The sequence below is a fragment of the Capra hircus genome, chromosome 14, assembly GCF_001704415.2.
Source record: "Capra hircus breed San Clemente chromosome 14, ASM170441v1, whole genome shotgun sequence".
Classification (NCBI taxonomy): domain Eukaryota; kingdom Metazoa; phylum Chordata; class Mammalia; order Artiodactyla; family Bovidae; genus Capra; species Capra hircus.
This window is the reverse complement of record NC_030821.1, coordinates 50,807,587-50,824,506: the sequence shown is the minus strand read 5'-3', so window position 1 is coordinate 50,824,506 and position 16,920 is coordinate 50,807,587. Positions and strand designations below refer to the sequence as shown.

The 16,920-nt window shown below is 39.6% G+C and overlaps 1 protein-coding gene across 9 annotated transcripts in view; it reads left to right on the top strand.

Annotated features, from left to right (window-relative positions):
• Positions 1 to 16,920, top strand: part of CSPP1 (centrosome and spindle pole associated protein 1) — a 113,738-nt gene that overhangs the window by 88,255 nt on the left and 8,563 nt on the right. For all 9 annotated transcript variants that reach the window (XM_018058438.1, XM_018058441.1, XM_018058439.1 and 6 more), the window contains 7 exons: positions 537 to 683; positions 3,325 to 3,429; positions 5,092 to 5,158; positions 5,744 to 5,861; positions 9,374 to 9,510; positions 12,955 to 13,086; positions 14,929 to 14,975. In XM_018058438.1, the coding sequence (XP_017913927.1) occupies positions 537 to 683; positions 3,325 to 3,429; positions 5,092 to 5,158; positions 5,744 to 5,861; positions 9,374 to 9,510; positions 12,955 to 13,086; positions 14,929 to 14,975 (753 nt within the window). The remainder of the gene's footprint in view (positions 1 to 536; positions 684 to 3,324; positions 3,430 to 5,091; positions 5,159 to 5,743; positions 5,862 to 9,373; positions 9,511 to 12,954; positions 13,087 to 14,928; positions 14,976 to 16,920) is intronic.

Here is a 16,920-nt window from a genome sequence, read left to right as displayed (position 1 = left end):
TACATTTAGAAAATAGCAGATCAATATGCATTTGTTAGATGTTATTTTATAAAAATAAAATACTAAATTAAAAGAGATACTAAATTAAGAAGAGATAATTAAGAAATACTAAATTAAGAAAAGAAAAGAGATAAACTATTTTTTACAGCCAAAAAATAGTTTAGACTGACTAGCATGTTGTAATATTTTAGATGCCTAATATTTTATTATTAAACAGACCAGTATGTCATCTATGGGTTTCCTTGATGACTCAGCAGTAAAGAATCTGCCTGCAGTGCAGGAGACACAGGTTTGATCCCTAGGTCAAGAGGATCCCCTGGAGGAGGAAATGGCAACCCACTCCAGTATTCTTGCCTGGAAAATCCCATGGCCAGAGGAGCCTGGTGGGCTACAGTCCAAAGGGTTGCAAAGGATCGGACACAACTGAGTGACTTGAGCGCATATCATCTATCACCTCCGTTTTATCTCTTTATTTCACACAAATATGAATGAACTGAATGTGTGTATGGAGTGTGTATTTTTTCTTTATTTTAAAGCAAAGACTGAAAAACGAAGAGCTTATTCGGTTAGCTGAAGAAAGACGAAAAGAAGCAGAAAGAAAGAAGAAAGAAGAAGAAGAAAAACATAACCTACAACTTCAGCATTACTATGAAAGAGAAAACATGATTGGGGAAGATACAAAGGTAAGTTTCAGAGAAAAATGTCTGTGGAACCCATCGTTTAACCCATTTTCCCTGTAAAAGTAGAGTGGTCAGCACAAAGCAGAGGAGGTGCTTTTGTCTCTACTTCCGTCGTGGTTCTTTTCTGGGTGCAGCGCACTGAACTTTCTGTACTAGGTGATGTCACTGTGCTTTGTTGTATTTTCCTTGCTGTGAACAGAGTAGTCTTGTTCCCACGGGTCCGTGGACAAGCACCTCAGGAACTGTTCCTGATAAGATTGAAAGTGTTTGGAAACTTTCATAGCAATTTGTCATTATAATTTTATGTCTGTTGAATCTGTGTAAAAAAAAATTGGGTTTGGATTTTGTAACATCTGTTAAAATTTTTTATTTAGCTAGTACAGTTGACCCTTGAACCAGGGTTAAGCCCAGGGGTTAATCCATGTGTGTAATTGATAATTGGCCCTCCATACTTGCAGTTCCTACACGTCTGTATAATCAGCCCACCACTGCCTGTAGTACTGCAGCATTTGATACAGAAAAATACCTCAGTGGAAGTGGACCTGTGTGGTTCAAACCTGCATTGTTCAAGGATCAACTATAATTCATTCTTACTCTTTTATGCATCTGTCCACGATGGATTGGAAATTAAAAAAGAAACTTGTGGTTCACTGCAGATTGATTTGAAGTCCATGTTTCTGAGATGGGGGTTGATTCACCCTTAGGTGTGTGAATCAGTTATTAGGTGTTTTCTCTTTAGAAAATCAGTTTGCCCTTATGAAAATCCAGTTCATATCTTTGCTTGTTATTCAGAGCTATATTTAAAATGTGGTATGTACAGTATCACTTGTTTAGTTACTGTCATGTCCATCTATTTTGCAACCCCCATGGACTGTAGCCCACAGACTCTTCTGTCCCTGGGATTTCCCAGGCAAGGATACTGGAGTGGGTTTCCATTTGCTTCTCCAGTGGATCTTCCTGACCCACAAATTGAACCTACATCTCCCACGTTGGCAAGCAGATTCTTACCACTGAGCCCATACCATTCAGTCGCTCGATTGTGGCCGAGTCTTGGCGACCCCATGAATTGCAGCATGCTAGGCCTCCCTATCCATCACCAACTCCCAGAGTTCACCCATACTCATGTGCATCAAGTTGGTGATGCCATCCAGCCATCTCATCCTCTGTCGTCCCCTTTTCCTCCTTCCCCCAATCCCTCCCAGCATCAAAGTCTTTTCCAATGAGTCAACTCTTTACATGAGGTGGCCAAAGTATTGGAGTTTCAGCTTTAGCATCATTCCTTCCAAAGAACACCCAGGACTGATCTCCTTTAGAATGGACTGGTTGGATCTCCTTGCAGTCCAAGGGACTCTCAAGAGTCTTCTCCAACACCACAGTTCAAAAGCATCAATTCTTCAGTGCTTAGCTTTCTTCACAGTCCAACTCTCACATCCATACATGACCACCGGAAAAACCATAGCCTTGACTAGATGGACCTTTGTTGGCAAAGTAATGTCTCTGCTTTTGAATATGTTATCTAGATTGGTTGTAACTTTCCTTCCAAGGAGTAAGTGTCTTTTAATTTCATGGCTGCAATCACCATCTGCAGTGATTTTGGAGCCCCCAAAATAAAGTCTGACACTGTTTTCACTGTTTCCCCATCTATTTCCCATGAAGTGATGGGCCCAGATGCCATGATCTTCATTTTCTGAATGTTGAGCTTTAGGTCAACTTTTTCACTCTCCTCTTTCACTTTCATCAAGAGGCTTTTTAGTTCATCTTCATTTTCTGCCATAAGGGTGGTGTCATCTGCATATCTGAGGTTATTGATATTTCTCCCAGAAATCTTGATTCCAGCTTGTGTTTCTTCTAGTCCAGCGTTTCTCATGATGTACTCTGCATATAAGTTAAATAAGCAGGGTGACAATATACAGCCTTGACGTACTCCTTTTCCTATTTGGAACCAGTCTGTTGTTCCATGACCAGTTCTAACTGTTGCTTCCTGACCTGCATACAGATTTCTCAAGAGGCAGGTCAGGTGGTCTGATATTCCCATCTCTTTCAGAATTTTCCACAGTTTATTGTGATCCACACAGTCAAAGGCTTTGGCTTAGTCAATAAAGCAGAAATAGATGTTTTTTCTGGAACTCTCTTGCTTTTTCGATGATCCAGTGGATGTTGGCAATTTGATCTCTGGTTCCTCTGCCTTTTCTAAAACCAGCTTGAACATCTGGAAGTTCACGTTCATGTATTGCTAAAGCCTGGCTTGGAGAATTTTGAGCATTATTTTACTAGCATGTGAGATGAGTGCAATTGTGCAGAATTGAATTTCTGACTTCATGGGTAGATATGTTTTTTAATGGAAGGTAGTTGATTTACAATATTAATATATTGGTTTTGAGTGCACAACATAGTGATCTAATATTTTTATAGATTTTTTGGTAAATATTTTATTAAATTAAAGCAATAGTAGTCCGAACCTCTTTGGTGGTCTTGTTAACTACTAGGGGTATGTGTGTTTGCATATGTATATGTATACATATATGTGTGTGTGTGTTAGCACACACATACATGTTGGGCTATGTGTATACACGCATAGACATATGTTGGGGAATATGTGTGTTTATGCATATATATATATTTTCCGCCCCTCCCCTCACATCAGCACTTGAGACAGCCTTCTCCTGTGGTTCCTGCTCTTCAGAATAAGATTGCAAGCAGAGTCCAAAGACCTCCTTCAGTTGACAGCATTATAACTTCCTTTACTCAGGTATATGCTTTTTCTTTTGATTTATTCATCTAAGATTAAGGGGATTGAATGAGATTTTCTTATTCATCTTAATTAGCTAGATTACTTTTTTCAGATCTGAAACATAGGTGATGTTTACATTAATTTGTCTGTTTCTTCAGTTGTAATGGTAATACTTACAAATGATAAAACTTTGGTGCCCTGAAGTTTCAGTTCTTTTGACAGCTCATAATTTAGCATGTGGCTCTTGGTCAGGTCTCTCAGGAAGGCCTTTTTTTGATAATATATCTACTAGCTAGTTGTAGTTATGCTGATAAAGTCCTTTGTACTTTAGACTGAATTACAATTAAAAGACAACCAGGAAAATGTTCCAGAAAGGGTTGATCCTTGAGTTGACTCTTAAAGAATGAATAGGAATTTGCCAAAAAGAGGATGAGGAAGATCAACTTCCAGCACATGCAGAATCTTGGAGGGAACTGTAAGCCACGTGGCAGCATGTAGAATACATGGTTTGGTCTGGCCTGATAATTCCTGACCATGACGTAGGGGAGGTGAAGGTTAGAACATATGCAGGATGTTGTATGGAGTGCTAGAGGGCTTGACTTCATTCTATAGGGTACCAAAGAGGCCAATTACTAGAATAGACTAAGAAATGTATTAGAATGCCTTCCTCAGCCCCACCCTCTGTGGTTCTGATTTAGTAGGTCTGTGGTCATGTATGGTGTTCATGTAATGTTTTAAGTAGGAAAATGACATGGCCGTGTTTGTCTTGCATAATGTTCTCTCAGGCAGTGGTATGGAGATGCATCATGGAGGTGGAGCAAAACTGTAAAGTTAAGATGCTTTTGTAGAAGTCCAGATGTGATTTTGAGGACCTAAACAATGGCAGTGACATTAAGAACTGAGAAAGGGTGACAACTTCAAGATATGTTTATGAAACACAGATAGTGGTATACTGTGTGTGGTGGGTGGGAGTCAGTGACAACTTTATATAGAGTAGGTGGTTGAAAATACAGGTCGTGGCCAAGGAAGGAGCTCTGCACCGGATTTGTAGTTTGAAGACTACTAACATTACTGCCTAAGTAGTACGATTGACTCGTGTGTGTTCAGGGGAAGTAGAGGGCTGAGGATCTAACAGTAGAGAATTATCACCACTTAGAGCAAGGAAATAAAGTGTCAATGATAGTAGTTGCTACTAGCTAAGTAAAATAAGGCCTTAAAATGCCGGTAGAATGCATCGCTGAGGGAGCTGCAAAGGCAGTGGCTGCGAGGTGAGGTGTGAACGGGAATAAGGAAGCAGGCGCCATACTACTGCAATACTTTTTTTTTTTTTAAGAATGGCTGTGAAGGAAGGAGAGAATGGATGATAGATCGTGAGTGATGAAGGGTGAGGTTAGTTTTTTAAGCACAGCCTGATAGAAAGGTGGTAGAGAAAGAAGAGTCAGGGATGGAGGAGATGGGGGTCCCCTGTCAGATACAGAGCACAGGTGAGAGTACTGTCTTTGGCTAGGGCAAGGCCTCTCCCATGGTAGTGGGAAGAAAAAATAAATGTAGGTAAGTTTATAGATAGATTGGTTGGGAATCTGGTTTCTCTTCTTTCTTTCTTTCTTTTTAAAGTTCTTTTAAAGCTTCTGAGTAGGGAAGACATATACTGACTTTATCTTTGTCGTGATTGTTGAACAGGACAGTTCCATGTCCATGGCACAGTCTCCTCCGGTACCTGCCAGGAAGAACCAGCTTCGTGCAGAAGGTAGAGCTGACTATTAAGCCTGTAATCTATACTGTTTCCTTTTTTCTAACTTTTTCTTGTTCTGAAAAATAAGAATCACAGAATATTGTGAAGTAGTATAGAGAGGTGCTGTGCACTCTCCGCATAGCTTCCCTCAGTGGTACAATATCACAACCAGGAGATTGACACTGGCATGCTCTATGGACCTGCGTCTGGTTTCACTTACACTAATTTATGTGTTTGTGTGTGTAGTTCTGTGCATTTTTATCATGTGTAAATTGTGTAACCACCACACAGTCAAGGTTACAGAACTGTCCATCATCACAAAGGAACTCCATTTTGCTGCCCCTTAATAGGGGAAAGCAGTCTCTCCCTCCCTTCAGGAATGTTTCTAAATGTTTGAAATTCTTGTATTATCAGAAGTGTGTTTATGGGTCTTAATATAAATGTTCATACAATGCATCTATATATAAAGCCTTCAAAATAACTTTCCATGAAAATGTAACTGAGCATTTTAGCTTTATAAGTCATAAAAGGTTATGTTTAGTGTTTAACCTTTTATTCATGTACCTCTCTCATTTTTCATTTATTGATGGGAATTTTCAGAGGAGAAAAAAAATGTAATTATGGAATTATCAGAAATGAGAAAACAGCTTCGTAGTGAAGAGCGACGTCTGCAGGGGCGGTTACTACACATTGACAGTGACGACGATGTTCATATAAGGCAAGTTCTGAATTCCATATTTTTGTCTGTTCTTGTATTCTCTTCTGTCAGAATCGAGAATCAGAAGCTGTCCAGTAATTCTACAGTTTTGGAGCAGGATTAATTATCATAAGCCCACATCTATTAGAATTTCGCAAGCTTGAAAAATGTTTTTAATGGATTATTGATGAAATTGTAATGATTGAAAATAGCTCCCCACTCCCACCCCCCCCCCCAGAAGAAATAAGCTAAATAATTATAGTCTAGTGGGGGGACTCACTATGTGGTTCTAGTTAGTGGTAAAGAATTGGCCTGCCAGTGCAGGAGACACAGGAGACATGGGTTCGATCCTTGGGTCAGGAAGATCCCCTGAAGTAGGAAATGGCAACCCACTCCAGTATTCTTGCCTGCGAAACCTATGCACAGAGGAGCCTGGCAGGCTGTGGTCCGTGGAGTCACAAAGAGTCAGACACGACTAAGCACATTTCACAAGCAACAAGCAAGGGAGGGACTCGGTACAACTAATACAAAATAATGTGTGATTTCTTTAGTCTATTTGTTTTTGTAGTATATGATATATTTTCTTTCTTTTCTATTTTTGGCACAAGAGCTCTCTCTTTAATTAGCTAATATGCTATTTAATTCACATTCTTGAATTTTACATAGATAAAGTTGCCTTCATAAAATGTTTCATTACAGTTGTGAAATCTATTCACTGTGAAAATATGAGATATTTAATGAATATTGATTTAAGTAAATATAAAATATTTAAGTTGAGCGTTTTAATTGTCCCTCTGTACTGCCAGTAATGTATTTATGAGTGGTGATGACAGTGGTAGTATTGATAGGAGGAAGAAAGAAAAAAAGAAAGAAGTAGGACTTTCTTAAGGCAAACCAAGAGTCTTATCCCTAACCATGACATTTTAATAGGATTAGACAGTGACAAATCAGTAGTGGGAACAGGCTATTCTTCAAGCTCTGTCTTTAGGATAGATAGTCTCACTACAGAGAAATCACTGCATGAAAAATAATTGACTAATTTAGGACTCAGATGGATTCAGAAGTTGCTTCATAAGCTAATCTAGGTGATAAGGAATTCCAAGATAGGAAAGTGATAGTTGAAGAAGACATAGACTCAGTTCAGTTCAGTTCAGTCGCTCAGTTGGGTCCGACTCTTTGCAACCCCATGAACTGCAGCACACCAGGCCTCCCTGTCCATCACCAACTGCCGGAGTCCACCCAAACCCATGTCCCTATTGTTAACATCTTACATTCACAGGATATTTGTCACAACTAAGAAGCTGGCGTTGGAATATTAACCACAATCTAAATTCTAGACTTTATGGATTTCTCCAGTTCTTCTATCAGTATCTTCTTTCTGTTCCAGGATTTAGTCAGTACAGGGCACCACATTGCGTTCAGTTGTCATGTCTCCTAGTCTCCTCTGATCCAGGACAGTTTTTCAGTCTTCCCTTGTATTTTTATGACTATGACAGCCTAGGGAGATATTGGCTGGCTGTCCTATAGCATGTCCCCCACTCTACATTTGTCTGATGTTTTCTCATTATTAGGCCAGGGTTAAGGGGTTTTGGAAAGAATAATACAGGGTAGCCTTTTCATCACATTGTATCAGAGGGTACAAGATGTGCGTATGATGGAACCTCTAAGTTTAGCACACTCTTAGTTTAGCACACTTGCAAGAATTGAGAGGTGGTGGGAATAAGTTTTATCTCCTGGAGAGGGTGTTATCTATGTATATTTAGAATTCTTCTCTTAGAATTTTTCTATAAGAAAGAATGTCCCTTCTCCTCTCTTTGTTTAGTTATCCAACCATTTACTTATATCACTGTTGTTTTGTGTATATTTCTTTTGTACTTTTTGTTACCATCCAGTGTTATTTGTGGTGTTGCTTACTTCCCTGGGGGCTCAGACGGTTAAGTGTCTGCCTACAGGGTCTACAATGCAGGAGACCCAAGTTCAGTCCCTGGGTCGGGAAGATCTGGAGAAGGAAATGGCAACCCACTCCAGTACTCTTGCCTGGAAAATTCCATGGACGGTGGAACCTGGTAGGCCCCTAGTCCATGGGGTCGCAAAGAGACAGACACAACTGAGCGACTTCACTTTCACTTTAAGTTGTTGCAGCTTTGGCTACTGAGAGGTCTTTCCTGTTGGCTCTTGTGTCTCTTTGACATGTCCCATCCTTTTCTTTTTTGAGCAGTTTTGTACTCTGTTGCTGCAGGAGGCTCCAGGATCCTCTTGTGTATTCCTTGCCCCTGCCCTGGAATCAGCCATTTCTTTAAGGAGTTCTGGTTCCTCTTGGAGAACCGTGTCTATAAACCAGGCTCTTGGTGGACATAGCTAGATAATATACATATGTATATATATACTAAGTCATAAACATCTGTTATTGTTGTGTCCATCAATTTGTATATGCTTCAGTTATACTGATATTTATGACTGTAGTCCAGGATATGGTAGGATTTTAATGTAGCTTGTTAACCTGCGTAATTATGCTTCACTTAGGTTTTTGTTAGCATTCTCTAGGCGTGTTCTGGCCACGTAAACAAGGTGAGGAAATGTCAAGATATAGACTGGCTAGGTAATGGAATATTAACCCAAGGTGGTAATTTTCAACAAAGAATTCTTCTGTAGTAGGTCAACTACTTCGAAGTAATAGTTCAGTATTGGTTTTCTGTATTTACTTTCAAGATGTTATAAATGCCTTAACTGTTGCAACTTTCCATATTCCAGATATGCATATTCAATGAAATGTAATGGATTATTGACATTTTATTTCTTTTCATTCATAAACTGAAGTCCATATGTGCTCTTTTCTGGCAAATCAGTATAAGAAAGAGAAACCAGGCAGCTTTTCAGTTTTCTCACTTGCAAATCTTGCATAATAATTTCTACCCCATGAGAGTCTAGTGAAGAATAAATAGATGTATGTATTGGAAAGTACCTTGTAAATTCTGTGTGCTAACTTTAAGTTAGATAATATATGTTAGAATTGCCATCATTTAGTAAGAATTGGTTAAATATATTTTACTTCAGTGTAGTTTTCACTGTGTATTGTGATTAGAGACATCTTAGTGTTGGTTCTTTATTCCAGTTTTATAAATAGTTTCACGAAAAGAATCTCTTACTTGTTAATTAATTCACCATATTATTGAGTTCCTCATACATGTTAGGCACAGATGATGCAGTCAGATGTATAGTAAGTAGCAGAGCTAGTCTTTGAATCTTGATTTCTTTGACCAAAGACTACTGTTTCTACTACATTAACATTTTAAGGTAAAGCTAACTCGTTCTGTTCTTCCAATAAGATACTTTGCTTCTGAGCATTTTGAAAGATTACAGTGACCTTATAAATAACCTATTTTAATACAGGGAATTGAAATAACAGCTACTAGAATAAATTTTTATAATATACTGTAGTGAAAGATGCCAAATTTCTTTTATAGGGAGTTAAATGTCAACTCAGATTTTCTTCGTATAAAAACGCGTTTATCATAATTTGTTACTATCTATAGGAAAAGAGAAAGTTCCATGGATGTATTTGATATGGCCAGACATCGGTTACAAGCTCCCGTCAGAAGACCGTCACCTAAGAGCTTAGACTCTGCTTCTTCTCAGAATATTCATGACTTTAAGGAGCTGAAAGATAGAGGTAAGAATGCTGTTATTTTAAAGGTAGAGCCAGAGTGTTCTACCCATATTTAAGGGTCTTTAAAGACATTTGTATCCTTTTTCTCAAGTGAAGTTTCATTTATGGTATCTATTAAGTGACAATGAATAAGACTTCTGTATTGCTCTAGTTCTTCAGTTTATCAGTCTGGTGGGGATAGAGCTTTGCTGTAGCTATTTTCTTTTGCAGGGCATACAGCTCTTAAAGCCACAGGAGTGGATTAGATCAGTGACATAGTATGAAGAGTGGCACCTGGCATTTAGTGGAGGATGGACAGCAAGATGAGCTTAGGAAGGAGACGAAGAAAAAGTCAGTGATTGGAGGAAAAGCAGAATGTCAGTCCTGAAACTGAGGGAACAGAGTCTGCCAGGGAGAAGCGTTGTGTAAAGTTAATATTGGAAGGTGTCAGTCACATCATAGGTCAGCGGTGACCTCAAATAGCTCTTTTTAGGCAGAATTATTGGATCAGAAGCCAATTACCTTTGGAATGAGGATTGAATAATTAGGAAGCACGGTATTGGAGGCAATAAGCGTAAGAATCCTTGGAAGAAGCATGGCTGGGAAGGGGGGAATCACAGGGTCTGGAACTGGAGGACTTGTTAGGATGCTGATGTGAAAGCTGTTAGAGAAATAAGAGGCTTATAGTATAGGGGAAGGAGGGAATGACCGTTGAAGAGAGCAGAGTCCCTGAGCAGTGGAGGAAATAAAGGATTGTTGAAGGAAGGGAGTAAAAAGATCTGATGCAGCCACTTAGGAGGAGGAGAGAAAGCTAATTAGGGAAGTTGGCTTGCCAAGGTAACAAAGGCCTGGGAGACTGAAAATGTGTAGGGGAACCAGAATGTGTTATGTGATTTTTATTCAGGAGCACTCTCAGAGCATCCTTTGGAGCAGAGGAGGCAGGCTGTTGGATGGTGGTCATATAACCTATACCAGATGAGTTTACTTCTGTTTCTCATTTTGAAAGTAGTATCTATTTTAGAAGTTTTAAAAATTTAGAAAGAGAGGGAAACATCTCTTTACTCAAATCACCTAAATATAAAACCAGTTGATATTTGGTATATTTACTAGTCTTTCTGAGCTTAATTAAAATGAAAAAGATGAAAGCTAGATGTAATTATGTTATTCAGATATACATGTCATCAAGTACATATACCATAGTTATGTTTTTATGCTATCATTTATTGATATTATATGCCAGGCGTTATATTAATCCAGTAGGACTTAGAATTTGGTCAGGGGACTTTTTGAGGTCAAAACTATTTTTATTATAAACTAAGACATTATTTGCCCCTTTTAATTTTTATTCTTTCCTGTGTGTACAGGTTTTTGAGAAGTTACATGACATGTGATAACTTCATTGCTCTGAAGCTAATAGAATGTATTTTTGTATTTTCATGTTTTAAAAGTTTCTTAGTTTTAATTTCTAATGTGATGTGTGGGACAGTGGTGAATGAAAGCTCTTTGGGGGTCTTTAACTTTTAAGAAGGTAAGGAGGTCTTGAAAACAAAAAGATTTAAACCATAAAATTGAGGCATTCATTTCCCTCTTACCACAACTAGTCCTCATTCGTCATATGACTTAGTTGTTAATGTCTCTTGTTTTTACAGAAAGGAAACAATCTGGAAGTGGGGAAGTAAGGTGAAGCCAAGTCCATGTGTCCAGAGCCTCTTCTGTTAACTTTGCTCTTAATCATTTTCTCTTAGATATTCAGCATGTTCCCATTTTCCACTGTTGTTATGGAATAAGGTCTGGCTGGCTGCTTGTTGCTTAAAAAAGTCAATACTTATAAAGGTTGGTAGGAAGGAAAGTTGTTTTCAATCAGAATGCTGACAATCTAGGGAGACGGTAGACTCATTGTCCCCCTCAAAACCATCTCCGAAGATTCTGATGGACTGGAAGAAGGGAAGTAATCTCAGTTAATCAGTGAGATGGGGGTCAGAGTCTTCGCCCTCCCCCAATCCGTGCAGGCTTGTGGACTCCTGATCTTTCTTTAGATGCCGTCTGATTCACACGGTTTGTTTACGAGATTACTGAAGGGGAAGCTAGGGAAGAGATGTGGTCATCTGTTAATCACCTGTTCTTCATTTCTACTTTGATATATGGAAAGAGTCAACAAATTAGGCAGGGTATTGCATGATCAAAAGATTTGAAAGGTGTGCTAGGGCTTGAGGTAAGTAGAGCTTCGGGTCCCTAGTTTAAGGTTAGTGACAAGACAAAGGGACTGCCTGCAGAGAATTCTTTCCTGCCAAAAGCTGCTTACCAACCCCCACTTGTCAGAACATCTTTCCATTTCTGTGGGATCACGTGTGAAGGTCCCTTTTCTGTAACGTCATGGTTTCACAGGATGCTATATTAGAGATGTTGACATGCTCTGTAGCATCTCTGCTGGCAGTCGTAGTTGCCTATTTATATGGGCAGAACAAGCTACAACTATTTTGATGCCCACAAAGATACTGATTAGTATGAGCAAAAGTGTTAATCCCATTCTCTTGAAATTCTCTTGGAATTGTCCTAGCCATAAATTCAGTACTGCTCAAGATGGAGCAGTTTATGTCGTGGTTGCAGTCCGGTCATCATGCACTTTCCGTCTGGTAAGAGTTAAGAGTATCTGTAGAACAACTCAGGAATTGCAGCAGACACAAATCTGGAACTTTGTTGTTCTAATCATTAGCTGCTTGAACCTGCTTTTTGGTGACTCATGGAGGCCCAGAAGATTTCAGCCTTTCTATAAACAAGGGGGTGGGGGGGTGAGGCACAGGATTCTGCTTGATTCTACTATAGGTCAAAAGACTTTTTAAATGTGTGAATTATATCTTTATTCTCAAGATTTAAAAATTAAGGTTTAACGTTTTCATTCTGATCAGTGATATTCTTGAACTTGTGCCATAGGTGAATTCTTAGACTGTCATTTTCTCCAGAAATGATGTCCCTCTTAAAGCTCCAGCCAGCCTGTATTTTTACATTGTTTTTGTTTTTTGGCATGATATTTACAAATATTAATTGGTCAGTAACATTATGTTTTCATTTTTCCAGTATATTTGAGGGCCCAGCTGTGATTCAGTGTCTGGTGGCTGCCAGAGTCACAGCCATCTGACTGACTTGACGGCTTGGATGCTCCTGCACATGGTTGCAGGCTCTGGGTAGCGTCTTGGGGAAGTGGGGAGTTGGGATGGAGTATGTGGCAATAAGGTGCTGCTTGTTCTGGGGCTCCCTTATAATGTTGAGTTTGTGAAAACGTATTTATTTAAAGAATATTAATTTCATGTTCATTAGTTGTATGATGATGTGCTTTGACTTTGCTGATGTCTCATTATTTATATTCTTTGATTTTGAATTTAGGTTATTCATATGTTATCTATAGTGAAGTTTTATAAAATCTCATTTGGAAATGATTTAACTTGGTTATACAACTTATTTTTGTACCAGATTCAGAAACACGAGCTGATCCGAAATCTGTGTACCCAGATGATCCAAAAGATAATGACACCTTGGAGATAGAACAGCAAGCCTTGCTAAGAGAGCAGCAGAAGAGACTGAATAAACTGAAAATGCAGGAAGGTGCTAAAGACAAAAAATAATCATTGCTATTTCAGATCGTTTCAGTGGGTTGTTTTTCTGTCGGCTTTCTTTCTCCATCTCTAATATTGATTTCAGTCCAAGGCAGGCTGCCTCCACTGGCAGCCCCATGCTCACATGCCCCTTTGGTCTGTAGTCCCAGAAAAGAGTAAGTCCCAGAGAGGGCCGTGATTGGCTGTCCATGCATGAGAGGAGTCCATCCATTCACTGTAGCCAGAAGGGTTGAGTACCTTGACGAGGCCAGGAGACATCTGCATCAGGGGAAAGAATGCCTGGCATACACACCAGTGTCCTGGGGGACATTTCTACCGTGTGTGTCTGTGGGTTTTGACAGAGCGTAAAATCTTTATAAATAAGCTCCATACTGGGCTATAAGTATATCTCTGTGTAATTAGCTAATCAGCAGATAACTTACTGAGTGCCTGCTATGAGCGCGGGTACTGCCCCATATCCAGGGAAAATGGGGATGAATGAAATATGCTGCTGCTCTCAAGGAATGTATACTCTATTGGAGAAGTTAGATGCTCAGTAAGTGTAAGTGTGATGAATGTTGCAAAGGAGAAATCTAGGGTCCCTTGGGAGTGTGTGATGGGAGGTGGGGTGGGCACCCAGCGGTGGCGCTAGTGGCCTCAGAACAGTGATGGTCCAGCATGACCCTCGCAACATCACACCAGTTTTGCCTGCCTTCAGGCCATTGAGTGCAGCCATGGAAAATGAGTCATAAAAATACAATAGTTAAGTAACAAGAATAGAAGGAGACGGTCCTACCAGTTATTTTTAGGAAAATTAAAAACCCTACTTAGCAGGCTTGTCTGACCAGCAGAAACTGAGGAGCCTGTTTTGACCACATGAGAGGATCACAGGAGTAAGTTGTGTACCATGTCAGGCCCAGATCACAGGGCAAGACTTCAGTGCAGGGGATAGGGCACGTTCTCCCTCCGTCTGTACAGAATTTTTAACAGTGATCTTCTTAATCACCCTCTGACAGCAGAGTAACCCAAAGTCATGATAAAGAGTAGGCATATCATCAGGAGAGAGGAGAGAAGCAAGTACAGTCTTCAGTTGTTACACCCATTTTGGTGGAACTTTCCCTTAGGTGACCTAGCTGATGATCTGATCTGGTGTGATCTTGGCAACTCGGGGACTGCTTATAGGCTAATCTCAAAGTCTGTGTGGATACAGGTCCATTTTGGCACTGAGGGTATACACCCCCTATGGCAACCACCCCAGTTTCTACCAAACACTGTGATGACTGAATTCCGATGAATATGATTTAACTCACAACAATAAAAAACATGGCTATAAAGGAATACAGGCTACCAACAGTAGTGTATTTATTCCCAAAGGCAATAGCTAAAAGGCTAAAATGCGCTATTCAGAGGAACACATCAAACCCTGGTCAAATCAGAGAGGCCTTTGGGATAGCTGATCCAAAAACCTTCACCCCTGAAACCAGGTGCTTGGAGTTGAATTCATTTCCTTCAATTCCACATAAGGGAGTTGTTAACTCTTCTCAACAATTTTCTACAGAGATTGCAGAAACATGAGAGGAGATGGTTATGTTTCTATAGGCATCAGTTTTAAATTCACAGTGATTTTACTTTTTTTATTTATTAAATGTGAATGGAAGAATTGTATGCAGCTGGAATGAATTGGATGCTGGGTTTTATTTATTAATAAACAAGTAGTATCTTTAAAATATTCTGAAATGTGATCATTGAAAAGTAATTTCCAGTAAGTAATTAATTACAAAAGATGCTCTAAAATTTATTTGTAAAGTATTTTCTAACCTTTTATCTCGTTTTTACCCCTCATTGACTACAGTTGACTTGGATGCTGACCCAAGCACTAAAGTACGAGATCACAGAATGGTAAGAAAACAGTTATAATTTTTCAAGCTAGTTTTTGAGTGATAGAAGATTTTAGGAACATGATAAGGGAGTATTCCAATTTTGAATTCTTCAGAAATACTGAGTTAAGAATTTAAATCTTGTCCCATCAATGTTATGGGTAGCTAAAGTCTAATATGTAGAGAAAGCATAGTGTAATGACCAAGAATAGGACTCTAGGGCTAGGCTGTTCAAGTTAGTATGTTGTTAGCTGTGTGACTTTAGGCAAGGAATTTAATCTTTTATTTAATCTTTCTTTGCCTCAGTTTCCTAGTCTGTAAAATGGGATGATAGTACTTATCTCTGAGGGTGGCTATTGTCAATTAATATCTGCAAGCACATAAGGATAGGCCTTAGCATGTAGTAATTTCTCCATAAAATTATTAACTGGATTAAAAAATGGCTCAAAGGCTGTTGTGAGGATTAAATGAGATAAAACATTAAAACCCTTGTGCAGCCTGCCCCATAATGAATGTGATCAGTTTTAGTGCAGTCAGTAGTGGTGGGAATAAGAGTCTGTAATACATGCAGTGGTGAGACCTGTAAAGGGCATAACTTATCCTGAGAAAGGGACATCTGTGTGAAGACTGAAGAGGGAGGGGACCAGCCATTCTTGTTCAGCAAATATTTGTGGAATATTTGTGGACCAGATAATATTGTACATGCCTGGGGGCACAGGAGTGAACAAAAATCTTTGCCCTCTGATGGATTACTCGCACTCAGTTGTGTCTGACTCTCTGCGACCCCATGGACTGTACTGTCCGTGGAATTCTCCAGGTCAGAATACTGGAATGAGTAGCTTTTTCTTTCTCCAGGGGATATTCCCAAGCCAGGGATTGAACCCAGGTCTCCTGCATTACAGGCAGACTCTTTACTAGCTGAGCCACAAGGGAAGCCAAGAAACAAGGAGAAATTATAAAATATTTAGTGGGTAGGTCTAAGATGCCCACTAGACAGACAGTTGGGAGGTGGTGAATAGATGGCTAAGAGGAAAAGTTTGGGGAAAGATTGAGGTTGGAAATAAATTTAATCTTCCCCACACTAATAATACAGGTAATGTTATCTCCATTTTCAGATTTTGAAAATAAGGCTCAGCTATGCTGCTATTTGCTCAGTGTTACCAATTGGTGCTGGTTTTGAACTGATAGTGGTGGTAACAGTCTCACAGCCCCAAGTCTGTACCCATACTACCTGCAGGGTACTTGGTGTGCATTTGCTCTGAAGTTCACAACAAGGTCTGCCTACCCCCATTTTACTTGAGAGGAGACTCAGGCCACGATCACACAGCCAGTGAGCAGTAAAGTCCATGTCTGGACTCAGGCTGAACTCCAGAGCCCTTCCCTGTCCCACGTTACCTGAGATATATGGACATCTTTTCTGAACATGCTGTAGCTTTCTCTGTATATGGCAACCATATTTCTCAGTGAAAAGGCACTGAAATTTAACTACTGAGATTTTAGTTAAAACACCATGTTTTGCTGCATAGAAACTGAGTATGAGCCAACAGTTTAACATGGCCATTAGAAAAGAAAAGCTAATAGATTTGGGGCTCACCTTTCTAGAGACTGGATTATATGGAAACTCAAGGTGAGAGTGGGGAAGATTGTTGTGGAGAAGATTGGGCTGAGGTGGTCACTCTTTCCAGTGTGGGAAGGACTGTGAAACAGAAGAGAGGCTGGACAGTGTACGCACAATGTTAAGGACAGCTGTTGGTTCAGACCATTTGGTAATTTGAGAAGCTATTGTCACCATCACTGTCGTTCTTGAAGGCAGAAGTAGAATCTTTAGGTGTTAAAGGTAAAAGAATTCAGTTCACTATATGGAAGAACTCAGTGAAAGATAAGAACTTTCTGGTAACCAATACATGTCTCAGTGTGTGCACTTCCTTAGAGGTTAGTGGACAGCTCTTCACTGGAGTATTCTAGCA